Source organism: Tenrec ecaudatus, chromosome 6, assembly GCF_050624435.1.
Source record: "Tenrec ecaudatus isolate mTenEca1 chromosome 6, mTenEca1.hap1, whole genome shotgun sequence".
Lineage (NCBI taxonomy): Eukaryota > Metazoa > Chordata > Mammalia > Afrosoricida > Tenrecidae > Tenrec > Tenrec ecaudatus.
Window position 1 is genome coordinate 117,141,446 of NC_134535.1, and position 17,537 is coordinate 117,158,982.

Sequence of the window (17,537 nt, forward strand, 5' to 3'; positions counted from 1 at the left end):
GATTTCAGAGTCACTCCCAAGTTACAGCAAATTAAAAGAAAGGGAAAAACAAAAGCATAGATCCAGGTATGGGGTTTGGACTCACACTAAATTCTAGCTCCAAAGTAAGAACAATTAGTTCTTCCATCATGGCCCTGCTCAATACTCGCCCTCAGGAAGGGAACACAGAAGACACGGTGCTATAGCAAAACATGGTGAAGAATTTAGCTGGTGGCCAGCTATCAAATAAAATAGCACCTGGGGTCTTAAGGTTTGTCTCCAAACAGGCAGCCATCTAAGTGAGATGTCAATTAAGTCCACATGGAGGAAGCACACCATCATCAGTCACTGAAAGATTGGGACCCATATAATCTGAAGTCAAAGAAGGGGTCAGTATCAGATCCTTAAAGTGTAAGAATCCAGTGTGCAGAAGGCTATGGATGACAGTGGGAACCCACGATTCATTTGTGGAATTACATAGGAAATAAGCTTCCGGAGAACTCCCCCTGTCTGAAATTGAGGGCTGGAGGAAAGTGGTCACTAAACAGAGTGTTTGGCAGAGAGGAGTCTAGAAGATCAAAGGCAGAAATCTGACCCGAACAATTAAAACTTTGTCAGTAGATCCCCCTATGTTGCAGGTGGGACCTGATCTGTTTTCCAAAATGTTAATTGTATTGTTTTCTTCTGTTTTTGTTTGTTCATATTAGAGTGTATCTCAGAGGTGTTATGCCATTGAAGGTCGCTCTCTTAAAGTTGCGTTATATGAAACTCAGGAGAACTGAACCTATAGGGACAGCAAGTAGAATAAGGGGGATGGGGGCACGGGGTACAGTGGTGGTGAGGGAGGTGGTGTTAAAGGGAGATGATGTCAAGGAGTCCATGTAGACAAGGAATGTTTGGAAACATTGTGGTAGCAATTGTACAATTTTTTTTTTGTTTTTTAAATCATTTTATTGGGAGCTCGTGCAACTAACTCATCACAATCCATACATGCATCCATTGTGTGTCAAGCACATTTGTATATTTGTTGCCCTTATCATTCTCAAAACATTTGCTTTCTACTTGAGCTCTTGGTATCAGCTCCTCGTTTTCCCCACACAATTGTACAATTCTATTTGAGGTGATTTAACTATGAAATGATATATGTATTAAATCCCAATTAATAAAAATAAGAAGGTATCATAATCAATGTATTTCTAACATGTCTTAAAGTCTTCTAATCTTTTAATTTGACTATTTCCTTCTCAGTACAAATAAGACTGCTGGTCTCAAGAAACGGGGGTCTTTGCTTTGATTGTACTTTCCTAAACACGCTTATCACTGCTTTCAGAAGCTCTAGATTTCCTTTTAATGTCAGACTATGCGTGATTTGCAAAATTTATTTTGGCAACACAACTCTCTCCTGAAATAAAAACTTACCTACTCAGTGCCTGAAATACGCAGAACAGGCAGGGTGGGGACAGACAGAGATTGCTACTTCTGCATAGGCGCTGGTGAAATGATGTGGGTAGACCAGCAACCTGGAGCGCCACCTGCTGGCTGTTACTTTTCCCGTGGGTCCTTTCTGAGTCAAACTCGCAGCCACGGAGCTGATTGCAACTCACAGCTGATTGCAACTCACAGCAACCCCACAGAACTGCCCTGTTCTCCAGCGAAGCTGCTTATTGATTTGAACCACTGATCTTCTACTAGCAGCTCAATGCTACCCCACTCTGCCACCAGGCTTCCTATTCTGACTCGGGGCGACCCTCTTTATGATTTCTGAAAACACGTATCAGAGCCGACAGCTTCATCTTAAACTAGGAGAGTGGTGGGTGGGTTTAAACCACTACCTTACATTGCCACCAGGCTCCGGGCAGGTTGCCCAGGACTCTAAAACCTACTTCACTAACCACTCCTGTAGTCAAATAACAGCAAAATCTCTGTTGTACTAACGTAGATGGGAACTGCCCAAACTGAACTTTCAACTGACAGAAAACTCAAAGCCACACTCACTGTTAATGGGTCAGGTCAAGGCCAAGGCACAGCCCCCTGCAGGGCATTCCTTTCTAAGACCTTAGCTCTTTATGGGATTAGAAAGCTTGTCTTTCTCCCCATTTCCCTGTCTAGTGGCTGAAAATGTTAGCAGTTGTTCATTTGACTAATGGTGCAATTTTTTGTTTTCTTTATTGCTAGGCTTATATTTTTCTAAAATGTATTTTATTAAATTTAAACTGCATGCGTGCTTCTAACAATAGAAGTACTTTCTAAACTACTAAGGAAGGAGTTCTTTCCCCATGTGGAGATTAGGGGATGTATATATGTCTATTTGTGTGTGTGTGTGTGTGTGTGTGTGTGTGTGTGTGTGTGTGTGTGTAAGTAACCTTTCTATCTTGGAGGTATATTTCGTGGCCATGTGTCCAAGAAAGGAATAAATTGACATTCTTATGCCAAAAGTTGTTTGGGGAAAAAAGGATTACAGTGAAGGACACGCTCTGAAGGACAGTTCTGCTCTGTTACACTGTTAGGCTGAAGATAATGCGGAGTTGTATCAAATAATGGAGCTCAGACGGACCAAAGTTGATACAGGAGCAGGGCTCCTGGAAAGCTCCCCCCACACATCCTTAAACCTTAGGAAAGCAAGCTTAGCTCTGAAAAGCAAAGCTCTTTTTCATTAGGAAAGAAAAAAAAAAAGAATGTGTCTTACACTCAAACTTGTTAGTGACACAAAATAATCAACTGATGTCTGCATACTTGGAAGATCACATGCTCGGTAGTTTGACCATTTAATGGTGGGGGGTTGTTGGCCTTTGTATTTGAAAAAGTATCTTATCGAGCCTACAACACAGGGAATCCAGGATAGATAAACCCCTCAGGGCCAACAATGAGAGTAACATACCAGGAGGATTAGGGGAGGGTGGGGAAAGAATGGGGAATTGATCTCAAGGATCAATCTAGAACCCTCTTCTCAGGAGGACAAATAAAGAAAAAGTAGGTGAGGGGTGACAGAGGACGGTGTAAGATATGGAAATAATAATCTATAACTTATCAAGGGTTTGTGAGGGTGGGGAAGGGAGGGGGAAGAAAGTGGGAGCTGATGTCAGAGGCTCAAGTGGGAAGAGAATGCTTTGAAAATGATTATGGCAGCATATGTGTAAATGGATGAATGTATGGATTGTGATGAGCTGTAAACGCCCTCAATAAAGTATTTTTAAAAATTAAAAAAAATAAAAGTATCATGTCTTAAATTTCTGGTAAGATTGCATTTTTTCCACCAACGTATTAATGCCCTCTTCTTTTGAATTTGGCTAGGCAGCACAGTGGTTAAGGACTCGGTTGCTAATGAAAGGTCAGCAGTTCAAACTTGCCCGCTGAGCTCAGGGGGAGAAGGATGGGGCAGTCTGCTCCCATAAAGATTACAGACTCAAAAACCCACAGGAGCAGTTGTATGATGCACTGTAGGACTGAATCAGAATCAATGGAGCAATGGCAGGCTTTGGCCCCCACCCCACCCCACACCCTTCTGTTCAGGATTGTTTATGCATTTCGTTTTAGATTATTGTTGGGGTTTCTTAACTAGTAATGTCAATCTTCTTCAGATCAATTTTTTCTTGCATTTTTACCAGTTGCCTTTCCATTGTTTCCACATGGTCAATTTTGCTAGCCATTTTTTTAACAATTTATTGGGGCTCATACAACTCTTATCACAGTTCATACATATACATACATCAATTGTATAAAGCACATCTGTACAGTCTTTGCCCTAATCATTTTTTTCCTCCTCTTTTCTTTTTTTACATTTTATTAGGGACTCATACAACTCTTATCACAATCCATACATATACATACATCAATTGCATAAAGCACATCCATACATTCCCTGCCCCAATCATTCTCAAAGCATTAGCTCTCCACTTAAGCCCTTTGCATCAGGTCATCTTTTTTTTCCCCTCCCTCCCCTCTCCCCCTTCCCTCATGTGCCCTTGGTAATTTATACATCATTATTTTGTCATATCTTGCCCTATCCGGAGTCTCCCCTCCCCCCCTTCTCTGCTGTCCCTCTCCCAGAGAAGAGGTCACATGTGGATCCTTGTAATCAGTTCCCCCTTTCCAACCCACTCACCCTCCACTCTCCCAGCATCGCCCCTCCCACCCTTGGTCCTGAAGGTATCATCCACCCTGGATTCCCTGTACCTCCAGCCCTCATATGTACCAGTGTACAGCCTCTGCCCTATCCAGCCCTGCAAGATAGAATTCGGATCATGGTAGTTGGGGGGAGGAAGCATCCAGGATCTGGGGGAAAGCTGTGTTCTTCATCGGTACTACCTTGCACCCTGATTGACCCTTCTCCTCTCCTAAACTCCTCTATGAGGGGATCTCCATTGGCCGACACTTGGGCCTTGGGTCTCCACTCTGCACTTCCCCCTTCATTTAATATGGTATATATATATATATATATATATATATATATATATATATATATATATGTATATATATATGTATATATATATATGTATATATATATATACACACACACATATACATATACACACACATACACATACATACATACACAGTGTGCTTCTTCCATGTGGGCTTTTTTGCTTCTGAGCTAGATGGCCGCTTGTTCACCTTCAAGCCTTTAAGACCCCAGATACTATCTCTTTTGATAGCCGGGCACCATCAGCTTTCTTCACCACATTTGCTTATGCACCCATTTGTCTTCAGCGATCCTATCATGGAGGTGTGCAGTCAATGATATAATTTTTTGTTCTTTGATGCCTGGTAATTGATCCCTTCGGGACCACTCGATCACACAGGCTGGTGTGTTCTTCCATGTGGAATTTGTTGCTTCTGAGCTAGATGGCCGCTTGTGTATCTTCAAGCCTTTAAGACCCCAGTCACTATCTCTTTTGATAGCCGGGCACCATCAGCTTTCTTCACCACATTTACTTGTTCACCCACTTTGGCTCCAGCAGTTGTGTCGGGAGAGTGAGCATCATAGAGTGCAAATTTAATAAAAGAAAGTATTCATGCATTGAGGGAGTGCTTGAGTAGAGGCCCAAGGTCCTTCCGCCACCTTAATACTTAACCTACATATATAGACACATAGATCTATTTCCCCATCCTCCTATATATATTTGCATGTACATGTCTTTGTCTAGACCTCCATAAATGCCCTTTGACTCCTAGCTCTTTCCTCCATCTCCCTTGACTTTCCTCCTGCCCTACTACCATGCTTCGTCACCACCTGGGCTAGAGTATACCTCTTCTCTAAGCAACCTTACCCTTGATCATTTCCCACCAGGCCTGCCACTCCCCCCTCTCTACCATTTGGGGTCCCATGTTGTTCCCTTGTCCCTGTGTTTGTTAACACCACTTCCTTACTCCCCCAGCCCCCCCCACCCCAAGTCCCCCTGGAACTGTCGGTCCCATTGTTTTTCCTCCAGATAGTTCATCCAGCCTGTCCTATTCAGACAGACCTGTGGAGACACTAACATGCACGAAAACAAGACAGAGGAAAACAAAGCAACAGTATACAACCAGACAACAAAACAACAAAAACAAACCACTGACAAAGAACAGAACAAAACAGTTCACAAGAGAAAAGCTTGTAGTTAGTTCAGGGATCGTTTGCTGGCCCTTAGGAGCATTTTCCAGTCCAGTCTGTTGGGGCACCACGCCCTGGCCCCAAAGTCCACTTTCAGCATTCCCTGGGGACCTTGCCACTCTATTCCCTTGCTGTTCAGCTGCAGTCCACCAGTGATTTGCCTCGGTGTGGTGGGATCAGGTCGGGTGCAATTCCCACACTGTGTCTCCGGTGCAGTCCCCTGTATCGCCCTTAGTCAGTGATTGGCATCATTTCTCATAGTGGGGCCAGCCATGTTGTTCTCTCTGTGGACTGGCTGCTCTACTCAGGAACATCATCCTCACGGCCTGGTGGGCCAGGCTGTGCTCCACTCTCTCTTCCTGCCCCTTCATCTGCTCTCATGTGCTCTGATCAGATATGTTCATCTCCCTGGAGCTGCAGAGTCATTGTTGTCCTTTGGAACAAATTCTTTTCGGGGGAGGGGCAGGAATCCACTTAATTTATGGTGCTGGGGCCAGCCTCCCAAACCTCTCCACTGGTTCCCTACTCCATGCTGGGATATTGCATTCACACCTTGCGGCACTGGGTTGAAGTCTGGTCCCACTTTCCCTGTGGAGATATAAACAATACCCTCCCCTTGGGTGGATTAATGCCCCATGCCCCCACTACCCTTTTCTTCCTTGTATTCATCCTTTTGTTTTCCTTTCTCCCTCTCCTCCACCATTGTCTACCATGTACATCCCTGGTTTTGGTCTGGTCTCTTCCATACTACACAGTCTTCACCCCTAAAATGTTTGTATACAGTAGCTTTTTCCCCTATGCCACTTTTGCTTTTTTTTTTTAAATTTTTTAATTCTTACCTCAGCGGGCTCATGTTGTACTTGTCCTTTTGTGCCTGCCTTACTTCACTTACCATGATTTCCTCCAGTTCTTCCCATGCCGCTATGTGCCTCATACGTTCATCGCTGCTTTTTAGTGATGCATAGTACTCCATTGTATGTATATACCACAGTTTTTTAATCCAGTCGTCAGTTGATGGAAATTTGGGTTGCTTCCAACTCCTTGCAATTGTGAACTGTGCCGCAATGAACATTGGAGCACAGATGGCTGGCCTTGGTTTGTTCCTTGCCTCTTCTGGGTATATGCCCAGTAGGGGGATTGCTGGGTCATATGGTAACTCTATTTCCATCTGGTTTAGGTATCGCCAGATTGATTTCCGTAGTGCTAGCCATTTTTTTGTGTGGCTTTTTTTCCCTTAGTTTTATGCTTATAAAGTTATCCACTGTTTTTTTCTATTTACTTTTTATTCATCTGTCACACTAATTAAAAATGCAAAAATGGTATTGACATCACTCCCTAAATTTATCATAGAATAAATAGAAGGTATAGATGGGCTTGATCAAGACTTTTTAAAAAAATCATTTTATTGGGGGCTCATACAATTCTTATCACAATCCATCCATCCATCCATTGTGTCAAGCACATTTGTATATATGTTGCCATCATCATTCTCAAAACATTTGCTTTCTACTTGAGCTCTTGGTATCAGCTCCTCATTTTCCCCCTCCCTCCCTGCTCCCCACTCCCCCCATAAACCCTTGATAATTTATAAATTATTATTATTTTGTCATATCTTACACGATCCAACGTCTCACTTCACCCACTTCTCCACTGTCCATCCCCAAGGGAGGAGATTATATGTAGATCCTTGTAATCGGTTCCACCTTTCTCCCTCACCTTCCCTCCACCCTCCTGGTATCACCACTCTCACCACTGGTCCTGAGGGGTTCTTCTGTCAATCAGGAGTATTTTGTTTCAGGAACCCATCTACTCTTATACCTGTAAACAGCGGCTATAAGAGTTTCCACATTTTAGGGGTAAGAACAATTCTTCTCACCTAAATAACTGAGAATGGAGATAGAGGTGTACTTCTGAATTCAAATCCAGGCACTGAAGTTTTCATCTGGAAGCCAGAAACTAAAATTTTGAAAAGAAAAAGTTTTAAATGAAAATTCTTATTAGAAACAAAGAGAAATCATACCATTAATGTGTGGTTTCCCAATTGCAGTTTGCAACTGCTTTGAGTTCTGGGAATATTTAATGAGGCTCCCTGCATTGTCCTTTTTAGTGCAATTCAATAAATTAGAAATAGAGATATTTTCTAAGTAAATTATGTGGATGTTTCTTTCACAGATGTGCGCTTGTGTGCACTAGGTCATGGATAAAGATCAATATCTAACCATGCTCAATTTTATTCTATAAGAAATTTCCAGTTTATCTATGTAAATCTAACAACATGATTATTTTTCTAAGTCATTTTAGAATTACTTTTCGCTTTTCATTGCCAAACTGTACTTCATGACTTGGAAAATAGTTATACATGTTTATTTTCTTAACAGAAAATTGCTTTCAGTCCTTTATTCTATGCTTAGGGTTCCCAAGAACTGTGGTCCTCACACAGATAGGGCCCAAGTGAATCAGAGTAGAGAATGCTGGTTACTCTAAGAGATCAAGGGTTAGTTCTCAGATACAACACTGTCACTATCTTTTTTCTTTCTTTTCTCCCAAAAGTTTACTTAAAAAGAGTAATACACTGGGCATATGGTAAGTCTACTTGTGATGCATCTACGAGGTAGTATATCATTGTGGGGACAAACTTAGATTCTTCATGATACTATGATCCAGAACAACAAACACAAGAAGGTTGCTATTACATGCCATCACCCGTCGGGCTCTTTTTGTTCACTCAGTGGTGTTCTCTTGCTACATGTTGTTTAACGCATTTGGAAAATGGCCTGGTCTTTTCTTTCTGAGGCTAACTCTGAAACAAACAACTTCACTGGCAGAGAGTAGTCAGTCTCAAAACAATTCTTTAAGACAGAGTAGAAATGTGCCCTTTGGGTTTCCACGGCTATAAATCTTTACGGAAGCAGAAAGCCCCATCTTTCACCCAAGGACTGACTAGTAGGTTTGAACTGCTGACCCTGAGGTTAGAAGCCCAAGGCATAAGCCACCCAACCAGCAAGGTTTCTTTAAGGTTAACTCTCTCAAAAATACAAATTCACTGCTACCAAGTCAATTCTAAGTCTGGGGAAAGAGTAAAACTGCCCCTTTGGCTTTCTTAGGCTGCAAATCTTTGTTGTTGTTATGTTGCTGTTAGATGCCATTGAGTTGGTTCTGACTCATAGTGCCTTTATGAATAACAGAACAGAATGCTTCCCTGTCCTGTGCCATCCTCACAATTGGTTTTTTTTATGCTGAGCCCATCATTGCAGCCACTGTATCAGTCCATCTTGTTGAGACCCTTCCTGGTTTTCACTTCCTACTTTACTAAGCCTGATGTCCTTCTCTAGGGACTGGTCCCTCTTGTTAACATGTCCAAAGTACATGAAATCAAGTCTGGCCATCCTAGCCCCTAAGGAACATTCTGGCCATACTTCTTCCAAGACAGTTTTGTTGGTTTGTTTGTTTGGGCAGTCCATGGTATTTTCAATATTCTTCACCAACACCATAGTTCAAACGCATCCATTCTACTTCAGTCTTCCTTATTCAATCAATGTCCAACTTTTACATGCATATAAAGTGATTGCAAATATCATGGATTGGGTTGGGTGCACATTAGTCCTCAAAATGACATCACATCCTTGCTTTTCAACACTTTCAAGAGGTCGTATGTAGCTGATTATCCAACACAATGCAGTTTGATCTCTTGACTGTTGTTTCCATGAGCATTTATTGTGGATCCAAACAAGATAAAATTTTTGACAACTTCAATCTTTTCTCAGTTTATCATGATGTTGCCTATTTGTCCATTTGTTAGAATTTGTTTTCTTTACAATGAGTTGTAATCCATATGTAAGGTTATAATTCCTTGATCCTCATCTGCAAGTGTGTGTTAGTCTGGGTAGACTAGAGAAACAAATTCATAGACACTCATGTGTAAACGAAAGAGCTTTGTATACAAGAGCAGTTGAACATGGAGAAAACATCCCAGCCCAGTCCAGATCAAGTCCATATCTCTGATATTAGCCCATATGTCCAATAGCAATCTATAAATTCCTCTTCAGACTCAGACAACACATTCAATGATGCTGAATGCAAGATTACAGGCCAGTGGGTACAAAGTCATGTGGATCCCAGTGGCAGTGGAAATATCTCAGCACAGGTAGGGGTCTCCACATGGCTCCTTCAGCTCCAGGGCTCTAGTGTAGCTCCATGTGTTTTGTCAGAAGGATCTTCTCAACGTGTGTCTTCTCAAAAGAAATGTCTCCCAGAGAGTGTGTCTTGTCCCACCTTCAATGAGCTATTGATCTCCGTGATTCCTCCACATGAGGTCATCAAGCTGTGACCTGATTGACATGCTAAATTCCACCCTTCACTCCTAAGTTTCAAATTGACAATAGATTGTGTAACTACCACAAAGTGTTTCAAGTACTCCTCACCTTCAGCAAGCAAAGTTTTGTCATCTGCATATCACAGGTTAATAAGCCTTACAAGAGCAGAGTCTCACATTTCTCCCACAGAGGAGCTGGTGGTTTCAAACTGCTGATCTTGTGGCTAGCAGTCCAATGTGTAACTCACTGTCAACTCTAGCTTACCTTAATAAGGGTCACGTACGATTTAGATCATTATCAGCTATTTAATTCATAAGCTTTGCAAATGAAGAATCACAGAACTTGTCAAACTCTATGGTATCCTGTATCATGTTTGCCTTCCCCTCAAGTTAAATATTAACCTACAGTACTTCAAATATCTTACTTTTATAGAAGTAGCAATGCCTTTTTAAATATAAAGGTTCTAATATTGTATGTGGTCTTTGATGTCCTTTATACTTGGAAAACAAATAATTGGTCTCTAAGGAAATGCTTGAATAGTGTCAATTAAGATAACAAAGTATATAAATGCAAAACGTTATATTAATAGCCCTGGAAATGCATATATCTTAATATTTTTTACCCTACTAATTAACTCCAAATATTAAAAAGAGAAATCTGGCACATTTATTCACTGTGGTGAACTGGGATGGGACGGGCAAACCATTTCAAATTAAAGTCCCTTTGAAATTAGGATTATTGAAAATTCCTGAAAAATAAGCATATTTATTTACTAATCACCAGATACTGTGTAAGCAAAAACATTGAAAATTTTCCCACCACGAAATCTAATGCTTCAATTTATGTATTAATGCAATCTTGGCAACCCACGTTTCTCATACACTGACTCCAAGTTTCATAAAAGCACCCATCACGGTTTTAAGGATATATTGCATTTTATGAGGACTTTCTCAGAGAGCTTACCACACTCCATGGTTATGCACGGAGTAAAAGCTTCCCTGGTGAAATGTCCAGTTAGCAAATATTTTTCGATATTTTTCTTTCTTCTTTTTTTTTTTTTTACAGCGCCACGTGGGTTTATTTGTACAATAAATAGCACAAGAAGACACCAGCGCCATGCAGGCAGCAGCCCAGGGCTCACACCAGTCCCTCTCGCCCCCACAGAGAACTCTACTTTGTGGGAGCCTGGGCGCCTTTGGGAGCTTGAGCTGGGGCAGGGGCGCCTTTGGGAGCTTTTGCTGGAGTCGTGGCCTTGGCTGGAGCATCAGCCTTGCTTTGTGCCTTGGCCTTGGGCCGGCAGAGCCTCAGACCCTTGGCAATAGGTGCCCGAGCCCGCTTGCCAAGCTTGGGGTGGGCAATGTAGGCCAGTTGGCTGAGCTTGCGGTTGACGCCCATTGGGATCTTGGCCTTGACCTCTGTGGGCTTCACAAGATCCTTGATGGCCTCATCGTGAGCAGCCGCAGCCTTGGCGTTGTTGGCCTGAATTTTCTTCAGGCCCTTCTTGTTGTGCTTCTTGGCAAAGCGCATGTTCCTCAGGAACTTGGGGTCCACCCCCTTAGGAGATTCGTATCGTTGTGACCGGGGTTTTTTGATGCCGTTTCTGTGCCATTTCCGGGATTGGTTGTGCGTGGTGTGGTTCTTGGATTTGGCCATGTCTGCACCGACGCCTGCAGCTCCCGGAACGCCAGGGACCGGAAGAGAGCTTTTCGATATTTTTCAATAAGGATTTACTATTATTTTCCAGAGATCCCATTTGAAGTATGGCTCAGAGTGACTTCCTGTACCCAGACAACCCACGGAGGAGACAGGAAGTGAACCGGCTTCACCAACAGCTCCTTGATTGCTTATCTGCCAGCTTCCATGCCACCAATAAGCTGACAGACGTTCTAAATATGCACTTGGGGTGCAGGCTGCCCTTGATTGAGATGAAAAGAGATGGCACCATCAAAGAAAACTGTGATATCATCATCCAGGCCATAATAAAAATTCAAAAAGAACTGCAAAAAGTTGATGATGCACTAAAACATAAACTAGAGCCAACCCTTTATAGGAAACTTCGGGACCTTAAGGAAAGGGAGACAGAGAAAATTGCCATCGTCCAAAAGGTTATTTCTGTCATCCTGGGAGAAGCCACTTCTGCAGCCAGTGCAGTGGCCGTTAAGCTTGTAGGCTCAAATGTCACAACAGGCATAATTAACAAGTTGGTCACTGTGTTAGCTCACATTGGTGGCTCTCTCCTTGGAAGTATTGGGGTTGCTGTCCTTGGCCTTGGCCTAGATATGATGTTCCGCGCTATCTTGGGAGCAGTGGAGAAAACGCAACTGGAAACAGCCATCAGCAATTATGAGAAGCATCTGGTGGAATTCAAGGCCGCCTCAGAGAAATATCATCATATCATTATTGAGGTCACCAACTCAGTGAAACACCAGATTAAATGAACACACATTTTTTTCTGTCACTAGAATCGTTTCCTGCTTGGCTTCCAATATTTTGCTTCCTTTAAGAGGCTTGTTTTTCCTAAGCCTTCTGTAGGGGGTTGGTGGATAGTTTGGAAAGGGGATCAGATGAAAACTGAATGACTCTGGAGTGTTTTTAGGAGTTCTTTGGTTTGGGTTTTGTTTTTTATCAGCAACCAATGCCTGTACCAGTTACTACTACGACTCTAGACCAGCAGTTCTCAACCTGTGGGTCGCGACCTCTTTGGGGTGGTCGAACGACCCTTTCACAGGGGTCACCTAAGACCATCAGAAAAATGCATATTTCCGATGGTCTTAGGAACCGAGACACCACTCCTCTATCCATCTCCAGGCGAGTCGGCCCACATGCAGATTCCCCGACATACGAGTACCCAGAGTGAAGACTGTTACCCGTGCTACACCATGCTTCAAGACAAAATTTCATTTATTTGTAATTAGAAATAAATATTTCAGAATACATAATCACATCTTGTTTTTGTGATTCATCACGATGATTTATGTTCAATTTGTAACAATGAAAAATACATCCTACATAGCAGATATTTACATCACGATTCATAACAGTAACAAAATTACAGTGATGAAGTAGCAATGAAAATAATGTTATGATTGGGGGTTACCACAATATGAGGAAGTGTATGAAAGGGTCGCGGCATGGGAAGGTGAGAACCACTGCTCTAGACCCTGTACAGTGACACTGTGTACCAGTCGGACTGCTCAGCCTGCACTACCAAACCATCATTGCATAATTGTTGTTACACAAATCAGCAAATGAAGGCATATCCTTTCTAATTGCTAGTAAAAATACTTAACATTTACATGGAATGCAGACACCTACATTTCTACTACGATCGTCAGACATTTAGTTCTAAGGGGAAATTCTTAGTTAATTCAACCTTAAACACAAGTCCTGGACCTTCTGATGAAATAGAAATATGGTCATATTTTTTGCCATCAGATTGAATCCAGTTTTCTGCAAATTGGAAGACAGTAAATGTTAGTTAGTACCAATATGCTCTAGTGATGAAAAGAGGCAATAGTTCTATAACCTTAAACCAGCTACACACTAATCTGAATGGGTGGAAAGCACAAAGCTAAAAATATACTTATAACAAAGATAGTTAAAGCTAAAAATATATAAAGGTGTTTCTATAATTGCAGCCAACCCTGACAAACTCAAAGGACAATAATGAAGTATCCTTCAAGTGAATATTTGAACACTCTGAAATATTTTAAAACAAAACATACCGCACCTATACCTGTATAGCATTTACCAGAAAGAGTCTCTACTTTTAAAGAATTTGTTATTTAAATAATATTGCCTCATCAGAAAAAGAAATCTTCATTTTTAACATTAACTGAAAGGAGGCAGCTGTTTTTGCTACATAAATTTTCTGGGCCCATTATCTAATTACAAGAAACATGGAGCTATGAATAGTTCAAAACCAGCAGCCATTCCTGTAAAGTCACAGCCTTGCAAACTAAGAGAAAGTTTTACCCTGTCCTGTAGGGTCACTGTGAGTCGGGATTACTCAATGGCAGTGAGTTTGACTTTTTTCAGTATTGTTGGAACCCCAAGTGGGGAAAAGATGAGGCTATCTGCTCCCCCCAAATATTTACAGCCTCAGACAATCTGTAGGGTGTAGCTATGAACCAGACACAGTTCACAAGAGTGGGTTTAGATTGTTTTTTTTCTATGGAGGCTTTCTTGGTACCTGGTGACAGTGGTTAAGCACTGGGTTCTAACCAAAAGGTGGACAGGTCAACCCCCGCCCCCCCACCCCCCGCCAGCTGTTCCAAGGGAGAAAGCTGAGCCAGTGTGCTTCCATAAAGATTGACAGGGTTGGAAACCCAAGGGAGCAGTTCTACTCTGTCCTGTGGGATCCGTGGGAGTTGGGAGTGGCAGGAGTGGGATGGAGGCCTAGTGGTTTGGCTAATCTCACAGCAGTTGTAGGCGTCTTATTCTCTAAACCCTTCAACATCTAGTAACTCTAACTCAACAAGTTGAGTTTTAGGTTCTACTCACAAAATCATTTTACAATGTGGATGGGAACATGTGTATATTACAATTGATTCCTCCATTCATGTATACGAACTGTCTTGAAATTTAAAAATATACTCAGCATATTGCAAAAGTTAAAAAAGCTAAGTGACTCTAATTGGTCAAATCTACTCTCCACTGCATTGATTTATTTCTTTAATTGCAAAATATGCAATTTAGGTTACCTAAATATTGTCTTTATTGTTAACACCTGTGTTAGCCGGGGGGGCAGGGGTGGTGGTCTCTAGAGCAGCAGTTCTCAATCTGTGGGTCACGACCCTACAGGGATCAAATGACCTTTTGACAGGGGTCACCCGATTCATAACAGTCGCCAAAAAATGACAGTTATGAAGTAGCAATGAAAATAATGTTATGGTTGGGGGTCACCACAACAGGAGGAACTGTATTAAAGGGTCGCGGCATTAGGAAGGTTATGAACCACTACTCTAGAGAAGAAAAAAGAGGGCACTACAGGGAATCCAGGATGGATGATCCCTTCAGGACCATGGGTGTGAGTGGCTATACTGGGAGGGTAGAAGGAGAGGGGGTTGGAAAGAGGGAACCGATTACAAGGATCTACATGTGACCTCCTCCCTGGGGGATGGACAATAGAAAAGGGGGTGAAGGGAGACGTCAGACAGGGAAAGATATGACAAAATAATAATTTATAAGTTATCAAGGGCTCATGAGGGAGGGGGGAGTAGGGAGGGAGGGGGAAAAAAAGAGGACCTGATGCAAAGGGCTTAAGTGGAGAGCAAATACTTTGAAAATGATGAGGGCAAAGAATGTACAGATGTGCTTTACACAATTGATATATGTATGGATTGTGATAAGAGTTGTATGAGTCCCTAATAAAATGTTTTTAAAAAACAGGGCACTTATGATTATATATATATGAAAGAATATAATAGCTAATTAGTCCACACAGCAGTACAGAGGGCTCAGTTCAACTCACTTCCATGGAACAGTAAATATACTGAAAGTCCTTCACCTCATGAGGGCTGCTGGGTCCAAGGTCAAGGAAGCACACAGCAGTCTTCCTTCGGATAATGAAGGCAGTCCATTTACAGGTAGCAAACTGCAGGGCAGGTCACCAACTGTGAGCAGCTCAGGAGCTTAGCAAAGTAGGCCTGGATAGGATATCGAACTCAAGCAATGGAAGGTGACAGGATCCACCAACCTCAAGCTCAAGTGATGTGCACACCAGCAGCGTGGCAAAGCAGGTCTTGAAGGAACCCCATGAATACTGGCTGCTGGAGACACAGCACCAGATATTGGCCACAGTCCATCAAACAGTGACCTTATTAATCCCACTGTTCCTATAGACCAGGTTGACACAATAAACCTATCACAGTCCACCTGGCCAAGTTGGCATCTGTACACAATTCTTTAGGCATATATAATTTTCAGATATTAATTAAATCACACTTACAACTAACATCATACATCATACTTATAAATGAAAAATACTGAATCTAATTGTATCTGTACATCTTACATGAACAAAGGAAAGATATTCAACAAGGAGATATAAAGAAGATAAACTGACAATCACAAACCTCACTTTTGCAATTGATAACATAGTCATAACTGATAGGTAGAACTATCTTCTTCTACTATCCATTCTGTATTACCTTAGCCCTCAGCCAGCGCCTCAGCTGGGCGTGGTTTTGCCTGGTGGGGTGACCCAGATCTTCATTCCTGAGGGGTCTGGGTCATTAGACATCCTGGCAGGATTGGGTTTTTATTTTATCATTTGCTTTAATCACAGGGCATGGTAGCACTAAGAGTCAGCCTATGGGATCTCCTGGATTCCAGACATATTCCTCGTTACCTCCATTATGTAGCATGAATCCAGTTTCTCCTTGGTAATCAGGATCAATCACACCACTCAGTACAATGACACCCTTCCTGACCTGTTGGCATGAGAAGCCCAGAGTGGCCAGGGGGTATTCTCAGCTGCCAGTGGAATCTGTGCTGTGTTTCCATGTAGACTTCCTTCCTACAGGACCAGGACCTCCAGGACTCGAACACATTGGGTTCTGGGACAAGAAGCTAAAATGCTGCAAGTGGATCACGAGGAGTAATAGCGAGTGGTGCCACTCCAGCTTCCACCCCTTGGTTCCTGGACCCATGAATTCTGGCTATTAGAGACACAGCACTATATATTGGCCACTGTTTTAGAGCATATACAGCTTCCTAGAGAACATTGCTCCAGTCCCGATAGTTGTTGCCACCTAGCTGACACTGTAATTGTGCCTTTAGGAGGCCATTCCATCATTTTATCAAGCCAGCAGCTTCAGGATGATGAGGAACGTGATAAGGCCAGTGGATTCCATGGGCATGGGCCCATTGCCATACTTCATTTGCTGTAAAGTGAGTTCCTTGATCTGAAGCAATGCTATGTGGGATGCCATGCCGGTGGATGAGGCATTCAGTAAGTCCACGAATGGTAGTTTTGGCAGAAGCATTGTGTGCAGGGAAGGGAAATCCATATCCCAAGCAGATGTCTATTCCAGTAAGAACAAAATGCTGCCCCCTCCATGACAAAAGTGATCCTATGTAATCAACCTGCCACCAGTTGCCGGTTGATCTCCTCAAGGAATGGCCCCATATCTTGGACTCAATGTTGGTTTCTGCTGCTGGCAGATGGGGCACTCAGCAGTGGCAGTGGCAGTGGCCAAGTTAGCCTTGGCCCACATGTTCCCATTAGCCAGGTTAGCACAACAAACCTACCTATCACAACCTGGCTTATAAGCTTCACCCTATACATGTTGTAACTGTGCTTTTAGAATCTCAAAATTCTGTGCAAAATCAAGCATTTTAGGTTCTGTGTTTTAACCATGAAATGCACATTTAAATGCTATATCCCCATCAATGTTAAAAATGTTTAATTGACTGAACCAGCCTATATGTAACTTAGTTTCCTATAGTGGATACAGAGTTAATTATCAGAAATAACCAAGTTCATGGAAAAATTCCAGTATTTTTTTCATTCCATGTGCCTACTAACTTTTTGACGCCCCCTCATATAGTCTTTAAGTACATTTTTGGCTTTGGTTTTGTTTTTAATATTTAAACCTAACTTTAAGGAGAAAATGGGAGGAGCTTCAAGGAATGTTGAGAGGTTGAAAGGG

The 17,537-nt window shown here is 42.3% G+C and overlaps 2 protein-coding genes across 2 annotated transcripts; one reads left to right on the top strand and one right to left on the bottom strand.

Annotated features, from left to right (window-relative positions):
- Positions 1–11,052: 11,052 nt before the first annotated feature.
- LOC142451168 (large ribosomal subunit protein eL29-like) lies at positions 11,053–11,578 on the bottom strand. Its single transcript, XM_075553083.1, has one exon. The coding sequence runs from the start codon at positions 11,533–11,535 to the stop codon at positions 11,053–11,055; it is 483 nt and encodes a 160-aa protein (XP_075409198.1). The 5' UTR covers positions 11,536–11,578.
- A 64-nt stretch (positions 11,579–11,642) lies between these two features.
- SMCO3 (single-pass membrane protein with coiled-coil domains 3) lies at positions 11,643–12,320 on the top strand. The gene has a single exon (XM_075553084.1). It carries the CDS (start codon positions 11,643–11,645, stop codon positions 12,318–12,320), a length of 678 nt encoding a protein of 225 aa, XP_075409199.1.
- The last annotated feature ends 5,217 nt before the right edge of the window (positions 12,321–17,537 follow it).

Coding starts and splice junctions, on each gene's coding strand:
- LOC142451168 (XM_075553083.1), bottom strand. CDS start 11,535: ATGGCCAAATCCAAGAACCACACCACGCACAACCAATCCCGGAAATGG.
- SMCO3 (XM_075553084.1), top strand. CDS start 11,643: ATGGCTCAGAGTGACTTCCTGTACCCAGACAACCCACGGAGGAGACAG.